This window comes from Pseudopipra pipra, chromosome 9, assembly GCF_036250125.1.
Source record: "Pseudopipra pipra isolate bDixPip1 chromosome 9, bDixPip1.hap1, whole genome shotgun sequence".
Lineage (NCBI taxonomy): Eukaryota > Metazoa > Chordata > Aves > Passeriformes > Pipridae > Pseudopipra > Pseudopipra pipra.
Window position 1 is genome coordinate 4654175 of NC_087557.1, and position 16706 is coordinate 4670880.

A 16706-nucleotide genomic window follows, 5' to 3' on the forward strand; every position below is an offset into this window, starting at 1 on the left:
AAAAGCCAATTGAGATTATTGGTTCTACACTTCTGGGATCAAGACAAACACAGCAAGGAGATTCCTGTGGCTTCACGGATGCAAAGACAACGGATCTCACCTCAATATCCTTTCAGTTATCTGCTACTTTACAGATTTCCCAGCAAATAAAATTGCTGAAAATAAATGCAGTATGATCATTTCTTTCCAGGTTTTAGACTAAGCTCTGAAAGAAGAGACTTGGCAGGACTATCAGACAACCTGCAGGGTGAAGAAGGAACTAAAACACACTGGAAATAGCCATGGACATGAGCCAACAGATGTGCCTCCCCTGTCAAAAATGAAATACCAGCTTCAAAGAGTGGAGAACCGCTGTGCTGTTGCCTCTACACATTCGGTTGTCTTCTAATAAAGTGCAGTTAACTCCAGACTCCATGCAGCAGTAGAAGCAGCAGATCAGATTTTGGCTGCTACTGGTGTTTTCATTGCTTCTAAACTCAAATTCAGGGCACTCCAACTGCATCAGAATCCTTTTACTTTGGTTTTTTTTCACCATCCAAAACAAAGATACTAAATTATAGCAGTTACAGCCTGCTGCAGAAAATGTATTAATATAGAAACTGCAAGATCAATATGAAAGAATGAATCAATGGAGAATCAAGAAAAAGGAATGAAGAAGTGGATCCATTTGGACTGCGTGAGAAATACTGCACTTAGTTCCATTCTATTTATTAACAAAAATACCGACAGTCTGAAAGCTCCAGAACAGCAGCAAATGTGCTGGGGAAAAAATGAACTTATGAAAAATATAAGTTGCTTCTAAGTTTAAAATTTTGCATATTTGGTATTAAAGGATCAAGACATTAGAGCCCTGTTGGAAATATATGAAACAGGAGCCTGAGGAGGATTTGAGATAACACAAAAGAACAACTTTAATGGATGAGATGAACTATCGAAGAGAAAATAAGTAGGTAATATTGAGAAAGCTTTACAACAGCAAAATTCATGAAGCTCCACAATCAGAAATTCAACACCTTTGTACTGTAATTACTATTTATGATTCATAACAATCTGAAAGATGAACTTTTCAAATTTGTACCAGGCACTTTATGCTGCTTTTAACCAAATACTGGGAGTATTTCATTCATGATCGACTGAATGTAAGAAAAATCCAAAGGCACCCCTCAGAGGAGCACATAAAGGGGACACAATGACAGTGATGAAGCACCCTGTAATGTACCCACAGATCTTTTCTATAAATCCAATTTGAAATTTGAAGACTAAAATAGCTATTTTATCTCCATCCCCTGACACATGCACCTCCATCATTTTCAAGAACAGAGCTCCCTCTCGTGGCTCCAGAACGTGAATTTAGTGGGAGGAAGGAAAGAAAACAAGAGTAGAGCAGCATGAGACACATCAGAGTGAGAGGACTCCTGACAGCATTTTGGTCCTGTAAAAGTGGAATTAAAAGGAAGTTGTAGTAGGAAGGACAGGTGACTTCTTGTAAAGAAAGCAATGCCACTGGTACTTTAATGCTAACTTTTAAGTTACATTTTCTGCTAAGGTGACCTCCTCACCTCGGGGGAATAAGGGAGGAGCAGTGCTGCTAACCATTCTTTGTTTGCTGCATGGCTTCTTTAAAATACTTGTTTTGTACAAAACTAACATTCCACCTTTCTAGCTGACAGAGTTGTAACCTGAGGCTCACACCTGTGACAATAAGTATTTCTCTGAGGCACGAAAGTGAGGGGAATAACCAAAGCTAAGCCTGTCACTGTGCTGAGAAATCTGTTCAGGAAAGCACTGAGTGTTTTGTTTGTTGTTGTTGTTTTTTTAAACTATTTTTTAAATTAATATTTGTATGTTTCATTTGGCACTTGCTTCGTTCAGAATTATACACAGATTTTTACAAATTATTTCAGTTCTGTATGAGAATCTTAGATCAGACAAGAATTTACACAGCAAGCAGCAAGCTTTTGCTAACTGTACAGCTTATAAAACTATTTTCCCCAAGGGCATTTAAAAGGGTTTTTTCTAAATGACAACATTTCTTTCCTGCAAAAACAGTATCAATGGCACGAAACATGAACTAGTGAAGGAAAAACAATTACTCTTAAGTCTCCAGAACAGCATCAGAAGACAAATGAGAATCAAATTCTTGATTCATAGGCTTGTGCTTACACAAGATTTTGCTTCCAAAGCACAGGACCAAAAAAGAATCAATTTCCTACCATGAAAAGAAATTACCATGCCTTCAGCATTTTGCTATTAGTGAAATATCTCTATTTCCAAAGGCAATACTTTTTCTAAAGAGCAATCCTCTTTAAAAATTGTATAAAAGTCAGTCTATAAACAGGAGATATCCTTAAGGATTTAATCAAGTAATAAACCTGGCAGATGAAAGAGAGATTAATTAAAATGACAGCACAGTCTCCCTATAACACAGACACAGGACTTGTTATGTTGGAGTACCTAATCATAATCAGATTTGGTAATTTGCTGCATCGAAACAAAAAGGAAACATTTTTAGAATTGATCATTCAGTTCATGTCACTTTCATGGAGATTGCTTTCTATTGATCAACATTTAACTAGTAGTTGAAAAGAGAAAGATGAAAAAAAAGGATAAAAAGTATCTTTACATGCTAAATACAGCATGAACCAATAAGAGCAAAATAAATTAGATCAGTAGAGCCAAACCAACCCTGTGCATGCGCTCGCTGCAATGAAGATCATTATGAATGAAAGAGATGGTTTTTCATGTTCCAGTCATAACAAAAGGAGAGTTTTTAAAATGAATTCAGACTTTAATCTGCTCAAAATGAAGTTTGCCATGCAGCAATTAAAAATCCGTGTGAAGCTGAACCATTGCCAGCTTTACAAAGACAAATGCCGGTTTGTTTTCCAAACGGTTTTTCACGTTTCCTACCTGTGGATTCCAACTGGGGTCGAGCTTCTTCACTGCAGCAACGTACTCCTGCATAGCTTGGTGAGGGCTGGTATCTCCCAGGGCTTTCCAGGCCTCCCTAGGAGAGACAGAAAAACATCAGTGAGTCCCTCAGAGACAGCACAGCGTGTTTCCATAGTGTCATCAGTGATCGGATTCATCTAAATCTTCTCTAAATCCCCTTCTCAGGGGATGCAAAGCCATCATTCCTTCAGTTTGGAATGGTCAACTTTTCTCTGAAGCCATGATTGGCCACTGTCACTGCAGCACTTGGCTATGAAAGGATCTTTCAGGGGATCCCGATCCAGGCTGGAACACACTTTGTGTTCACAAGGCCGTAGCTACTTTCACAACATTTTTGTTGTGTGCAGGCTAGTTCTGGATGAACAAGGTAAAACAGAGGAGGCTTGTATTTCACATCTGCATCAGGCACAGCAGCAAACATTTCCCTGTTTTTTAAATCCAGGATTTTAAATCCAGTTCAGTGGCAGACTCTCTGAGTTGACATCCTCTAGGTCCATAATCCCTCAACAGATAGCTGACAAACAAAAAGTAGAGCCAGAAATTGGTAGGAATTACAAGGATTTCCTCTTACCATTTCTGCTTTCCCTCAAAATCAAAGAAGCTGGGCTTGGGGGTGTTACAGGTTCCAAGTTTCACCTAAAGAAAAGAAATTTTCTTCTGTTAGAACAAAGCAATGGGGACTTGCTCAAGGAAAATTCTGGGTTCTCATGGTTTCAGGATAATTTTGTTATTAAGCCAGAAGAAAGGTTTTGGGGAGGAAACAAGTGACACAACTCAACCCCATCTTACCCCCATGTTAGCACCCTTGCATCCCTGTGTTTCCCTTGTGTGATGGAAGGGAAGCAATTCTGTTATGCAGCTCATTTATTTTGCATGCATTACCCAACAGGGATAACCAGCGAGTGATTTCTCACTAATGTTATGTTTATTACCCTGCCAAATGCCTCATCCCCCACCAGTATCAAGAAAAATTCTGTTGATTAGGGTTTCTACAGAGATGATTATTCATTAAGGCTGAAATTCACCTGCTTCTGCACAAAGCTCAAGTAAACAGACTCTGCTTAATTATTTTCAAAGTCCTCTGGAAGGCAAGGGGACAGACTCAGAGTAAAGGAATGCCAGGCAGCTTCTGAATTTGCTCCGAGGCACCTGGATGCATGGAAGCACTGTGTGAGAGACAAGTCAAGGCCTGAGTGCCAGAGATGAACCAGTCTGTCAGAAACAAGGCAGAAATTAAAATGTGTGTGGGGAAATAAGAAACACAAGGAAGCAAGGGAACGAGCCAGAACTGGTGGATAGATATATGGAAAAAAATGTTATGGCCAGGGTAAAGTGGACTTGGTGCCAGTGGGACTCAGAAGTTTTCCGTAGAGTGGCTGCAGGGAAGTCCAGCAGCCCCATGTCCTCTGTAAGCTCCCCACAAAGGGGACCACAGGAGTCTGACAGAGGATACACCTGCCCAGGGCTCCAAAGCACAACCAGGTTCCTACCCTGACAACTGCCTCAAGAACAGAGCAATTAGCAAGCTGAGATTTGGGTAACAGAGATATTTTCTTGAGGTCAGCTCAGGAAAACGTGTAAATGAATGTGTCTCTGTCCCTGCTTGGAAAAGCCAGGGAACATGGGGCAGGACTCACCAAATCTCCCTGTTATCAGTGCCATTTCCTCACAGAAAATAAATGCCCTTGCACACAGTTGTCACAGGCATATGAATCTCCCTGGAATTAAAATACTGTTGTGATAGGGAATGAATTTGCACAAAACATGGGTTGGTTCTTGGTTCCTTTGCTGTTTTTTTTGTTTGTTTTGGGGTTTTTTGTTGGTGGTGGTTGGGGGTTTTTTAAAATTTTTTAACGAAAGTGCTGTATATCCCACATGGATGATGGATGAAAGACTAGAAGGCAGAGCACAACTATGGCTCCAAATGCCACAGTTATCACACCCAAGTCCCTTGTAAGACAGAGCACAGCCCCGTGCCAAGAAAGCCCAGCATAGCTGGGGACCCCAGGGAGGGAACACAGGTACATCCCAGAGGTGGGCAAAGGCTGCTGGATGGACATTTTGTTAGCCAAGCAAAACCAAACTGCATTCAGCAAATGTTTTATGAAATATGCTCAAGTGTTCAGGCAGGTGAAGTGCTTAAATCAACTAACAATTCTTCGCCTTAACAGGGTGGGGATTTTATGCTAAGGATGGAATCATTAATCAGGCTTTAAAGGGAGCATGCCCGTGCTGAGAGATATTTATTAGTTACACTATGTTTTCATTTAAAGTGTTACAGGATATGAGTGACTGTAACTGAAATTAATTTTCTGTACATCTGACTGTCTCCCAGTGAGCAATTCATCCAAATTAGAACATTTTAGCTGGCCCTTAAAACAACATATCGCATTTCATGGAGAAACAGCAGAACAGGCTAGCAACAGTTAACTCCTATAAATCAGTCACAATTCATGTAGTCTAAATGTTTCCTTCTGTGCTCAGAGGTGGATTAGACCACTTGTTTTAAAAGAGCAAAACAAACAGAGGAATAAAATGCAAATTCATTATCTATATGGAAAATGCCTGCTTGGCAATTCTTTAGTTCAACAGCCAACCTGCAAAAATTGGCCAAGATGGATAAAAAAAAATAAATCTGTTTTAATATTAATTTCCCACCGCCATCATCAAAACATGACAGCAGTTTCCTCTCCTGAGATTTGGCATTCAAAGGCTGTTCCAGCACCGGGGAAGACTGTTAGTAACATCGATAGTAATACAAATCAAGGAACAGTAGTTAAATTTCATCCATCAAGAAGAGGGGGGGGAAAAAAGTGCACTTTTGCCCTGTTTGCTATTTTAAGATGTATTAAAAAGGCTTGGAGCGGTTTTGTTGGAAAGAATAAAATAAAGATTTTGGCTTCCCTCTTTTTGCCGCAAGACTCCACAGCACATGAGAAACCAACCAGGAATTTAACATATCAGTGGACCTGAGGCTGACAGCTGAGGAAGGGGACTTTTAGCTAAACAGGCCAATGATGACAAACTGGAAAAATTTTGTGGAGGACTCTGTCCTCCTGCTACTTCCCTGGAGGCCCTCAAAAGCTGTTTTTCTCCATAACCAGCAGAAAGACAAGAGCCCATATTAGTATTTTAAGCTGAGAGTTTCTCATTCTGTGCCCACAAAATAATTACTGAAGGTCTCTGGGATGCTGACTGGTCACTTGATGCTCAGCTCTCCTCATTTACAGTTCATCAGCTGCATTAAAAGAACATGACAGCCAAAAACGCATTTAAAACTTCCCTAGTATTCTTTCTGCAGGCATTATTCTCATGAGTTGTACAGAGATGACCCAGGCAGCCCCAAATGGGCAGTGTCTGCAGTCACCTCCATTTGTGGCCAAAATGGAAATTTGGAAACCTTGGATGAGGCCTTCACCTGAGAGCTGAAGGTCACAACAATCAGAGTGAGAGAGATGCTCAGGGATGTGTTAGTGCTGTATACCATCCCCATACAACTCCAGCTGCTGGTCCAGACTACCAGAAGCCTTGAGATTCTCATTACTCCACAACTGGTTCCCCCTCCCTGGTGGTGGTAAAAAGGCTCTTTGCTGATTTTTCAACTAATATATTCATACAGCAGGGAATCCCAGCCAAATATTCTTACCTGGTTGTAAATCTAGTAAGGTGAATCATATCTGCAGCCTCCCTACGGAGCAGTAACAGGAACAGAACCTCCATGGACAGCAGCACTAAGGTCTAGCTGTACACAAGCCAAATAAGCTGAATTTCTTTGGCAAGACAGCAATTCCTGCCCATTCCTGCCCAAAGCTCTGCCCAACCCACAGGAAAGCCCTGACTGAAAATGGGGTGTAAGGAAGGACAAGCAAACACCAACCACAGAAGGCAAGGGGTCCTGATGACCAAGGGGCTGCATGTCCCAGAGAGACAGAGAGTGACAACTGAGTCAGTGCCATCACACGGTTCCGTGCAAGAGGGAGCTGCAGGCAGAAATTCCCATGTTCAGGGAAGGTCTGGGGCATCATGTTCCACAATACTTGAAGGAAGCCATGCAAAAATGGGATTATATTCTGGAGCCTACACTTGGGAGTCAGCATAAGCCTCATTTTGCCAGTGGCACTGTCTTTGCAGCTTGCCAGCACCTCTCAGCATTTATGTAGGCACTGGCACATCCTCCTCCTGGCAGGACAGTTTTCTCACTCTGATCACTTCCAGCAAGTTCTGTATTCCTCTCCCTCTCCAAATCACGACCACTACACTGGTCTCCATTACTGCACCCTCTGAATCTCAGGTTTTTACATCCTTAACACCACAGTAAAGTCCTCCCTTCACTCTACTACTACAGACTCATGGCACAGACAAGTGATTTGCCCAAAGCCACACAGAAAGTACAGGAAGAAAAGGAAAATCAGTCCCAGTTCAGAGCCCTACAGACTAATCTGTTCTTCCTCCTGTTCTGGGGCAGAGTCGTAAACTCAGCAACATCTTCTAAAAACCTCACTGGAGATGACAACTAAGCAATCCCCTTATTTTCAAGTCTCTGACACATAAACAAAATCAGAGAGAAAAGTAATAAAACCCTGAAATGGCCTCCAATAAAAGGTAATAAAATTGCAGGAAAATGCCTATATACCCAAACAGTTTGAAATAAATAATATACAGTATTTTAACAGAGAGCTCAGCTGTTACTGTCACCTCTTTTATGACGGTGTTGTATCTTAAATCAAAGCCTTTAGTGTCACAAAACACTAAACTGAGGAAAGACAAGGATGCCAAATCAAGGGCAGTGGACAGATCTGAGTCAGCACCTTTTGTGTGCCAGCAATTCCACCAGTCCACGGGGGCAATATATCAGCAGCTCATTATGCATCCTGATATGGCTGCTGTAATTAAATACAGAAAACTTGCATTAAGCGCCCTCGTTTTGATTTAAAGCACAAAATGCTGCAAAACTCAAAGTTAGCAGGGCTTAATCCTCCAGTAGCTATGCTAGCAAACTTCTCCCAGTGCCAGCACTACGCTCCCAGCGCTCTAACAGACATGGCACCTTTCTGGACTGGGAAGCCAAAGGCATGGAAATCCAGGAGCCAAGCACAGCCTGAAACCAAGCAGCTAAAGGCACTTGCTGTTGCATCCTGCCTGGCCAGGGACAGAGGAGATGGACACAGAAGTGCCCTGTTCCCCTCAGTGGAAGGCAACTGGAAATCTCTGCTGACACAGTGTTAATTATCAGCTTTCTTCTGACTAGTATCAAAACTACTGTGAAATATCTTCTGATTTAAGTAATTCTTAACACTGAACACCTTATTGGTCTAACACCAGGAAACCCTCTGGAGTCTGTGGACAAGCACAAGCAATCCCATTTCCACCCAGGACAGTCACAAAGCATTTGCAACAGAGTAAAAAAGAAGAGGTTATTTACAACAAACCTCCTGAAAATAGAGACAAAAAAATTACAGAAGAGAAAAAAACACTCTTTTCATCTCATCCTGGGCATGGTCTCATTATTCTTAAAAGTTCTCCTAGTATTTTTTCTCTACCCTCCTTTTCTTACAAGGGAAAGAGAAGCCTGGAGACCTGTTTAATCACTGGCACAATCTGAAAACAAAACCTCACATGACCAGCCTGCTTTTAATATAATTACTAGTCCACAACCCACAGCCTGGGAGCCGCCAGCTTAGAGGATAATTAAATATTGCCCTAAAAAATGAAAGCACTTACACATGGCAGTAGTAGGACACAGGTAATCCATATGGGAGGAACATATGGGGAAGATGTGCATTCTCAGCTTTGACTATTAATCCAAACGAGTGGGATTCAGTTCTCAGGTCCAGGCAGCAGCACCTCTTGCCACACACTGGAGCCACAGAATCATAGGGTGGTTTGGGTTGGAAGCGACCTTAAAGATCATCCAGTTCCAACCCCCTGCCATGGGCAGGGACACCTTCCACTAGCCCAGGTTGCTCCAATCCCCATCCAGCCTATACTTGTACTTTTTAATCTTCCAGGTGTGACAATGCATACAGTTTTTCTGTTTCTCCAAGTTAAGTGATTATTACAGAGCTTTGCAATCGGTGCTTTGTTTGTTTGTTTGTTTTATGTAACGCCTCTCGAGGGAGCAGGAAGGAGTCACATTGTGTATATTCCCACAGGATGCCTCCTACAGCTCCCTCAGTTCACAGGGACTGAACGTGTAAAGGAGTCCTGTTCAAGGTTACAACCAGAACCAACCAGTTCAGTTTCCCAGTCCTCTCTAAAGCCCTTCACCGACAGATCTTCCCAGGCACATTCTTTGTGTGGCCACAGCAGAGCCCCAAAGCTGCAGTGCCCACCCTGGGTCACCAGAGCAGGTCCCCACTGTCTCTGATGGGGAGGTGGGCACTCTGCACTACTTCTCCATCCCATCCCAGCACCCCATCTCCCAGCAGACACAGGCAGCTGGGAAAACACAGGCGAGGCAGCGGGATTTTCCAGTCAAGTTTTTCCCCAAAGCCTCAGGGACACACTTACAGGCCATCAATCCACCTGTGACATGTCCCTACCAAGGACAAAGGCCAAATCCTCCACACCAACACCCGACTTCAACCCACCGTGGAGTCTGCCAAAGGCAAACCAATGTCATAAAGGTCGGAAAAGACCTCCAAGATCAAGTCAAGCCTTTAACCAAACACCACCATTCCCACTAAATGGTATGGTGAAGTGCAATGTTTACTCATTTTTTGAACACTTCCAGGGATGGTGACTCCACTGCTTCCCTGGGCAGCCCGTTCCAGTGCTTGACCACTCTTCCAATGCAGAAATTTTTCCTAACATCCAACCTGAATGTCCCCTGGCACCACTTAAAGCCAGTCCAAAGGATGCAGCATTAGGGCCATCCACACTGCACGAGGGTGAGAGGCCAGGAACAAGAGCCAGGGTGATGGATTTAAAGAACCATTTAGGTTGGAGAAGACCTCTGAGATCCTTGAGTCCAACCTTTGACTTATCACCACCTTGGGAACTAGACCATGGCACTGAATGCCATGTCCAGTCTTTCCTTAAACACCTCTAGGGATGAGGACTACACCACCTCTCTGGGCAGCCCATTCCAATGCCTGACCACTCTTTCAGTGATGAAATTCCCCCTGATGCCCAACCTGAACCTCCCCTGGCACAGCTGAAGGCTGTTTTCTCTTGTCCTGTAACTTGTTACCTGGAAGAAGAGCCCAACCCCACCTGGCTCCAATCTCCTCTCAGGGAGTTGTAGAGAATGAGAAGGTCCCCCCCAAGCCTCCTCTTCTCCAGGCTGAGCTCCCCCAACTCCCTCGGTTGCTCCTCACAGGACATGCACTTCCCCAGGTCCGTTCCCTTCTCTGGACTTGCTGCAGCACCTCAATGTCCTTCCTGAATCGAGGAGCCCAAAAGTGATGTCAGGATTCGAGGTGCAGCCTCACCAGTGCCCAGCACAGGGAGGCAGTCGCTGCCCTGGTGGCCACACCATCGCTGACATAGGCCGGGATGCCCTTGGCCTTCTGGGCCACCGGGGCACGACCAGCACCCGCAGGTCCTTTCCCGCTGGGACACTTCCCAACCACTCTCCCCGCAGACCCCGCGGGGCTGTGTCCCACCGGACTCCATCCCCCTCCCACCGCACGTGCAGCCGGCGGCACCGGGGGGGGAGAGACGCGGGACACAACTTTCCCCTTGACACCGCCGCCTTTCGGGCGGCAGCCCCGTGGCCCCGAGAAAGCCCCACGCCCAGCCCCGCGGGCCCCGCACCGACCTCGCCCCCCGCCGCAGCCCGGCAGCCCCGCTCATGCCGCGGGCGGGCCGGTCCCGCCTCACCTGCTTGTAGCGGGCGTACAGGTAGAGCAGCTGCTCCTTGCTGGCGGCGGGCAGCAGCGCGGGGAGCCGCTCTGCCGCCTGCTCGAAGAGCGCGGGCAGGTCGCGGCCCGGCGGCGGTGCCTCGGAGCCCGAGCTGTGCTCGGCGCCGCTCCCGCCCGCCGCCGACAGCGGGGGCGACGCCATGGCGGCCCGCGCCCGCGCCGGTCCGCCCGCTAAATAGCCCCCCCAGCCCGCCTCGGTACGCGCCGCCGCGCCGACCGCGGGAAACACGCGCCCGCGCACCCAGAGTTCCGCGGGCAGGCGCGGGACGGCGTGTCGGGGAGCGGCGATATGTCATCAATCACAGGATCGCGGAACCGCTTGGGTTGGAAGAGATCTCTAAGAACATCGAGTCCAACCGTTCCGCCAGCGGAGCAACCGTGTTCACCACTAAACCGTGTCCCCAGGCGGTTTTTGAACGGTTGCAGGGATGCTGACTGCACCGCTGCCCTGGGCAGCCTGTTCCAATGATTGACAACTCTTTCCTTAAAAAAAATAATAATTTCCTAATATCCAATCTAAACCTCCCCTGGCGTAACTTGAGGCCGTTTCCTCTCATCCTGTGGCTTGTTACCTGGGAGAACAGGCTGATACTCAGCTCACTGCAACCTCCTGTCAGGGAGTTCCAGGGAGCGAGAAGGTCGCCCCTGAGCCTCCTTTTCTCCAGGCTGAGCCCCCCCAGCTCCCTCAGCCACTCCTCATCGGACTTGTGCTCCAGACCTTCTCCATCTCCGTTCCCTTCTCTGGATCCACTCCAGCATCTCCGTGTCCTTCCCGAATTGAGGAGCCCCAAAACCGACCCCGGTAGTGCCCAGCACAGGGGGACAGTCACTGCCCTGGTCCTGCTGGCCACACCACAGCTGGTACAAGCCAAATCCTAAAATAACAGAATGTTAAGGGGTTGGAATGGACCTTAAAGCTCATCTAGTCCCCAAACCCCTTTCCATGGGCAGGGACACCTCCCACCACACCGGGTTGCTCAAGCCTTTATCCAACCTGGCTTTGAACACTGCCGGGGTTGGGGCATCCACAGCCTCCCTGGGCAACCTGTGCCAGTGTCTCACTACCTTCACAGTAAAGAACTTTCTAATATCTAAATTAAATTTCTCCTCTTTCCATTCGCACCCATTCCCCCTTGTCCCATCGCTACAGTTCCTGACGAAGATTCACTCCTCAGCTTCCCTGTAGCCGCTTCAGACACTGGAAGGTGCTGTGAGGTTTCCACGCAACCTTCCCTTCTCCAAGCTGAACGCCCCCAGCTCTCCCAGCCTGTCTCCATAGGGAAGGTGCTCCAGTCTCCTTATCAACTTCATGGCCCTTCTCTGGACTCTCTCCAGCAGTTTCATGTCCTTTTTATCTTGGGGACACCAGAGCTGGGCGCAGCATTTCAGGTGGGGTCTCACCAGAGCAGAGCATTTCTTCTTCTCCTCCTCTTCCTCCTCCTCCTCCTCCTCCTCCCGGGGCCGCTGGAGGGCACTCGCGGGCCACTCCGGGATGGTCCCGGCGGGAGCGGGGCGGTGGATGCCGGGGGACAGCCGGGATCCTCCCGGGACACGGTGTCGGGGGACAGCCGGGTTCCTCCTGGGGCACGATGCCTGGTTCGCGGGGGTGACCCTGCCCTGCCCTGCCCTGCCCGGGGGTGACTCTGCCCTGCCCGGGTGTCCCGGCCAATCGCCAGCCCAAATGCCGTTTATATTTATCCCGGAATTTACTCCGGGCGGAAAGTTCGCCCCTCCCGGGCACAGCTGTCAAGTCCATCTCTCTCCCTCCCTCCTCCACCCCTGGCTGCAGCAAATGGGAGTCCCCCAGGGAGCCGTCGGCCACCCTGCAGACCCCCGACCTGCTCGTGCCGAGCTGTGGTTCCTGCGTCACCCCGAAACACTGGGTGATGGATGAGGATGGAGGTGGATCCCGCACGTGCCGTGGTCCTTCCACGCCGTGTGTCCCAGCCTTGCCTGAGACACTACAGACTCACTCATGCAATCGTCATACAATGTCCTGAGCTGGAAGGGACCCACAAGGATCATCGAGTCCAACTCCTGGACCTGCACAGGACAGCCCCAAGAATCACACCATGTGCCTGAGAGGGCTGTCCAAGCGCTGCTTGAGCTCTGTCAGGCTTGGGGCTGTGACCACTGCCCTGGGGAGCCTGTTCCAGTGCCCAACCACCCTTTGGGAGAAGAATCTTTTCCACTCATGCAGCCTGTAAGCAATGCATGCACCCATCTTTCCATCCTGGAGCTTGCAGGGGGAAATGCAGGAGCTGTGTTAAAAGAGACCTTCCATCAGGTACAGGAATAAGATGGCTTTTATCCTCTTCTCTCTTCACAGCCTCACTGAGTGCTGGAGGTTTTACTTAGGGTGAAAAGAGCCACAACACAGCCAGAGCAGCAAGCTGGAGCATCACAGTGATAGGACTCAAGGGAACAGCATGAAGATGTGTTGGGGACATTTAGGTTGGATATTAGGAAAATGTTCTTCACCCAGAAGGTGGTTGGGCACTGGAGCTGGATCCCCAGAGAAGTGATCATGGCCTCAAGCCTGACAGAGCTCAAGAAACATTTGAACAAAACTCTCAGGCACACAGTGTGATCCCTGGGGCTGTCCTGTGCAAGGCCAGGAGTTGGACTTGATGATCCTTGTGAGTCCCTTCCAAATCAGAATATTCTGTATTTCTGTGATCACTGGAGCACTGGGCATGCAGGGCCACCACCACGCTCCCACTGGGCCACCAAGCCAAGGCACTGGCCCTGTCCCTGGGCTATGCATACCAGTAGGGAGTTAGGATCCAACCACGGGGGTGTAGCAACACCACAGCCCTGCACAGGGCCAGAGGGGACCCCTATATCCCAGCTTGAGTGGGACAGTGGGGTCCCAGTATCTGCTCAGCACCAGAGTGGAGATCGGTTTGGCTGTGCTGGAGCCAGGAATGTGCCTGCAAGTACTTGCTCTGCCCGTGGCTGCCTGCTGAGGGGACAGACAAAGAGTATCCTGTGAGTGGGTCTGTGCCCTCCATAGCCTCCTTGCCTGTGCAAGAGTGGAATGAAGCCCAGGTTTGAACTGGGGAGGGGGTAAAACAACTTGGCTGTGCCACTTGCAAATTAAAAAATATCTATCTATCTATCTATCTATCTATCTATCTATCTATCTATCTATCTATCTATCACTGATTAGCACTCAGCCTCATAAACAGACAGCAATATTTAGAGTGAACTCCTCCTCATGCCGCTCCCCACCACAAGCAGTCCGGGCTCCATCCATCTGGCTGTGCCACCCCGACCAGCCCCGCTTGCCTTGGGGAAGCACCGCCCGGTCAGAGCCCTCCGGCATTCAGCAGGCAGCCGGGCAGGCTGGCAGGGTGAAATCCCCTTTGAATAGCTTGGGAAAAGTCCTTGCAGCGAATGAACTGGAGCGCACAGCCTCCGCACGCTCTCCGGCGCGTCTCCATGGTGAGAGAGGCCTCGCTGCCTTGCTGGATCTCTTCTCTAGAGCACTTGCAGCTCCTACCAGCTCTCTCTCACTTTTTCCTTGCCTTTTTTTTTTTTTTTTTAAAGAGCGACAGCACTGAGGGCCTGATCCTTCCTCCCACCCCCTCGCTTTGGCAGGCGTGGGAGCAGGTTTGATGCAAGGCGCCCGTGGGGGTTTCAGGAGCCTGGCATGGAAACACTGAGGATGGGGATGCTGGGCTCAGGCACACTGCACCTGCTCTGTGAGATGATGTTTATGTAGTTGCTGGTCCCCAGCAGCCTGGGAGAGAACAGGATAGGGGCTTGGGGACACCAGTGCCGACACCCTTGCGTGCACCAGCCACACCCTGCAAACTGGGAGAGCCCCAGTTATCCCAGTATGAGCTGGGCCAAATTCAGCTCATTATCCCAGCCCTGGGCTGCAGAGCACACAAAACTAGAAGCATTACAGGCACCAAGCATTAAAGAAAATAATGCAGGGCCCTTGCATGGGCTTCATGTGCAAGTTAGCTCTGGGTCCCATGCTGGGATTGCAGAGGCACAATAACAGGCTGTGACCAGCAGTGCCAAGCAGAGAAAAAATATCCCTGCATAATTATCATATCCATCCTGCTGGTCAGCCTGGAGACCTGTCATTGTCCCTGTGCAGAGAGCAGAGGCCACTGTGCACATCAAACCTTGGCCAGCCTGAAAGCAACATCTGAAGGGATCTCTGTAAGCCAAGCTGTGATTACCTTTTTTTTTTTTTTCCACAACAAAAGGAGAAAGAGGCAATTAGGAGCTGGTTCTTTTGTAGCCATGGGTTTTACTGTGGGAGACACCTGTCTTAGGAGGAGGAGCAAGCTGGGGATGTGTGTGCCTCCTGAGGGTGAGGGGCACAGGGAGCAGGGGGAGCCCCAGGCACACTCCCTCTCTGTGGCACAGCACAGCCACACCTCGACCCAGCACGTCACCTCTGCTGTGGGCAGAGCTGCTCTTCTGGTTAATAAATATCCCCTTCTGCCTCCTGAGCTCCTCCAGGCTACTCACTGCATATGTCCTCTTCCTGCTGCTCTCATTTTCTTCATCTCACTCATCACTTCTTGGGAGATTTGCCCCTTGCACCCACGTCCCAGGGGGAGAACCCTCCTTCTCGTCGTGCCTCCCACCATCCTCGTGCCAAGGCATGGGAGAGACTGAGAGGGACCCACTCCTGACTGAGCCTTTGCCTTTGCCAAACATCCCCGTGGAGCTTTTCCCCTTGCCCCAGGATCACAGAGTCCTCACTGTGAGCACCCAAGCTGTGCTGCCAGTTTCCGGCAGGCAGCGCTTCGGGGCAACGCTTCGGGCTCCATGTTTAATCATGCCTTCTCTTCTGTGCTGCTACCACCTCTTGTATCTGTTCTGAGTGCTGCACGCGGGAGGTCCTTTCCCTGCTCTCGTGGCTCCCCAAATCCCACATCCCCCATGCAGAAAGCAGACCCCAGAGCACAGACCCTCCCTGCACTGAGCAGAGCCATCCTCCTTCCCTGCCTATAGCACAGGAGGAGGGCTGGCACGGGGCTCAGGCTCATCAGGCATGGACAAGGCAGTGTTTGCCTGCCTTGAGCTGTGATTACCATCTAGAATATGGATTTTTTACATGTATTGCTACATGTGTCACAGCACTTGGCTCTCCTTCACCTTAGCAGTGGGAGAGAGAGATGGGGAGAAGGGAAGACGACCACTGACTGCTGTCCCTCTCCTCTGCACAGTCACTGCTTTAACAGAGAGATAAAAAAAACCTGCTTGTTTTTCACCCTATGTGTCCCCTCTTACCAAGGCACAGCACATGCACATCCTGCTCAGTATTTTTGGGAATCAATAACTACCATAGCAGCCAGGAGCCCACGGCATGGCTGTGAGAGCTGTGCCCCCCTGTCCCTGACAAGGGACGTGATTTCCATGAAATGGAAATGGAGTCACAGGCAACAGGAAACCAAAATTCAATACTGGCCAGGGAAGAAGCTAAACAAAGGACTGAGGTCTCTGCCCTGGCACCAGCATGATCTCCCTCGCACGCATCACCTCCACGGAGCTTGGCTCCGCTACACATTATACCTGCATTTGTTATAGCAGCAGGGCCATTTGTTTGTGTATAATAAAGGGAGTCTGGGAGAAAAAATGTGTAATTAGCACATCCATCATATAGGTTTTTTTAGATATCAATAAAACATCGATTCCCTCCTTCCATAAATTCCCGTGCTGTGCTGAATACAAATCAGTATCCGCGATGGGAAAGAAATGCATAACCCCCCCTCAGAAGTGCATAAATCTCCCCTCTCCCAGCATATCATTAAACCTCTTAAATACTGATGGAAAAAACTCCTCTGGCAGGTGCTGAGTGCTGCTCCCCAAGCATGCCTGAAGCCTTGCTGGGCTGACATCAGCAACAGTGTGGTTGCA

General features: G+C 48.4%; 2 protein-coding genes across 4 annotated transcripts in view; one reads left to right on the forward strand and one right to left on the reverse strand.

Annotated features, from left to right (window-relative positions):
- ACBD6 (acyl-CoA binding domain containing 6) overlaps positions 1-10979 on the reverse strand; it is an 82848-nt gene extending 71869 nt beyond the window's left edge. For 2 of the 3 annotated variants that reach the window (XM_064664211.1, XM_064664212.1), the window contains exons 1-3: positions 10777-10979; positions 3524-3588; positions 2911-3007 (exon numbers count right to left, since the gene is read on the reverse strand). In XM_064664211.1, coding sequence (XP_064520281.1) covers positions 2911-3007; positions 3524-3588; positions 10777-10959 — 345 coding nt within the window. In that variant the 5' untranslated portion in view covers positions 10960-10979. The remainder of the gene's footprint in view (positions 1-2910; positions 3008-3523; positions 3589-10776) is intronic. The other variant, XM_064664210.1, reaches the window with a different exon arrangement.
- The window catches only part of LHX4 (LIM homeobox 4), a 256618-nt gene that overhangs the window by 87297 nt on the left and 152615 nt on the right, over positions 1-16706 (forward strand). The window lies entirely within an intron of this gene.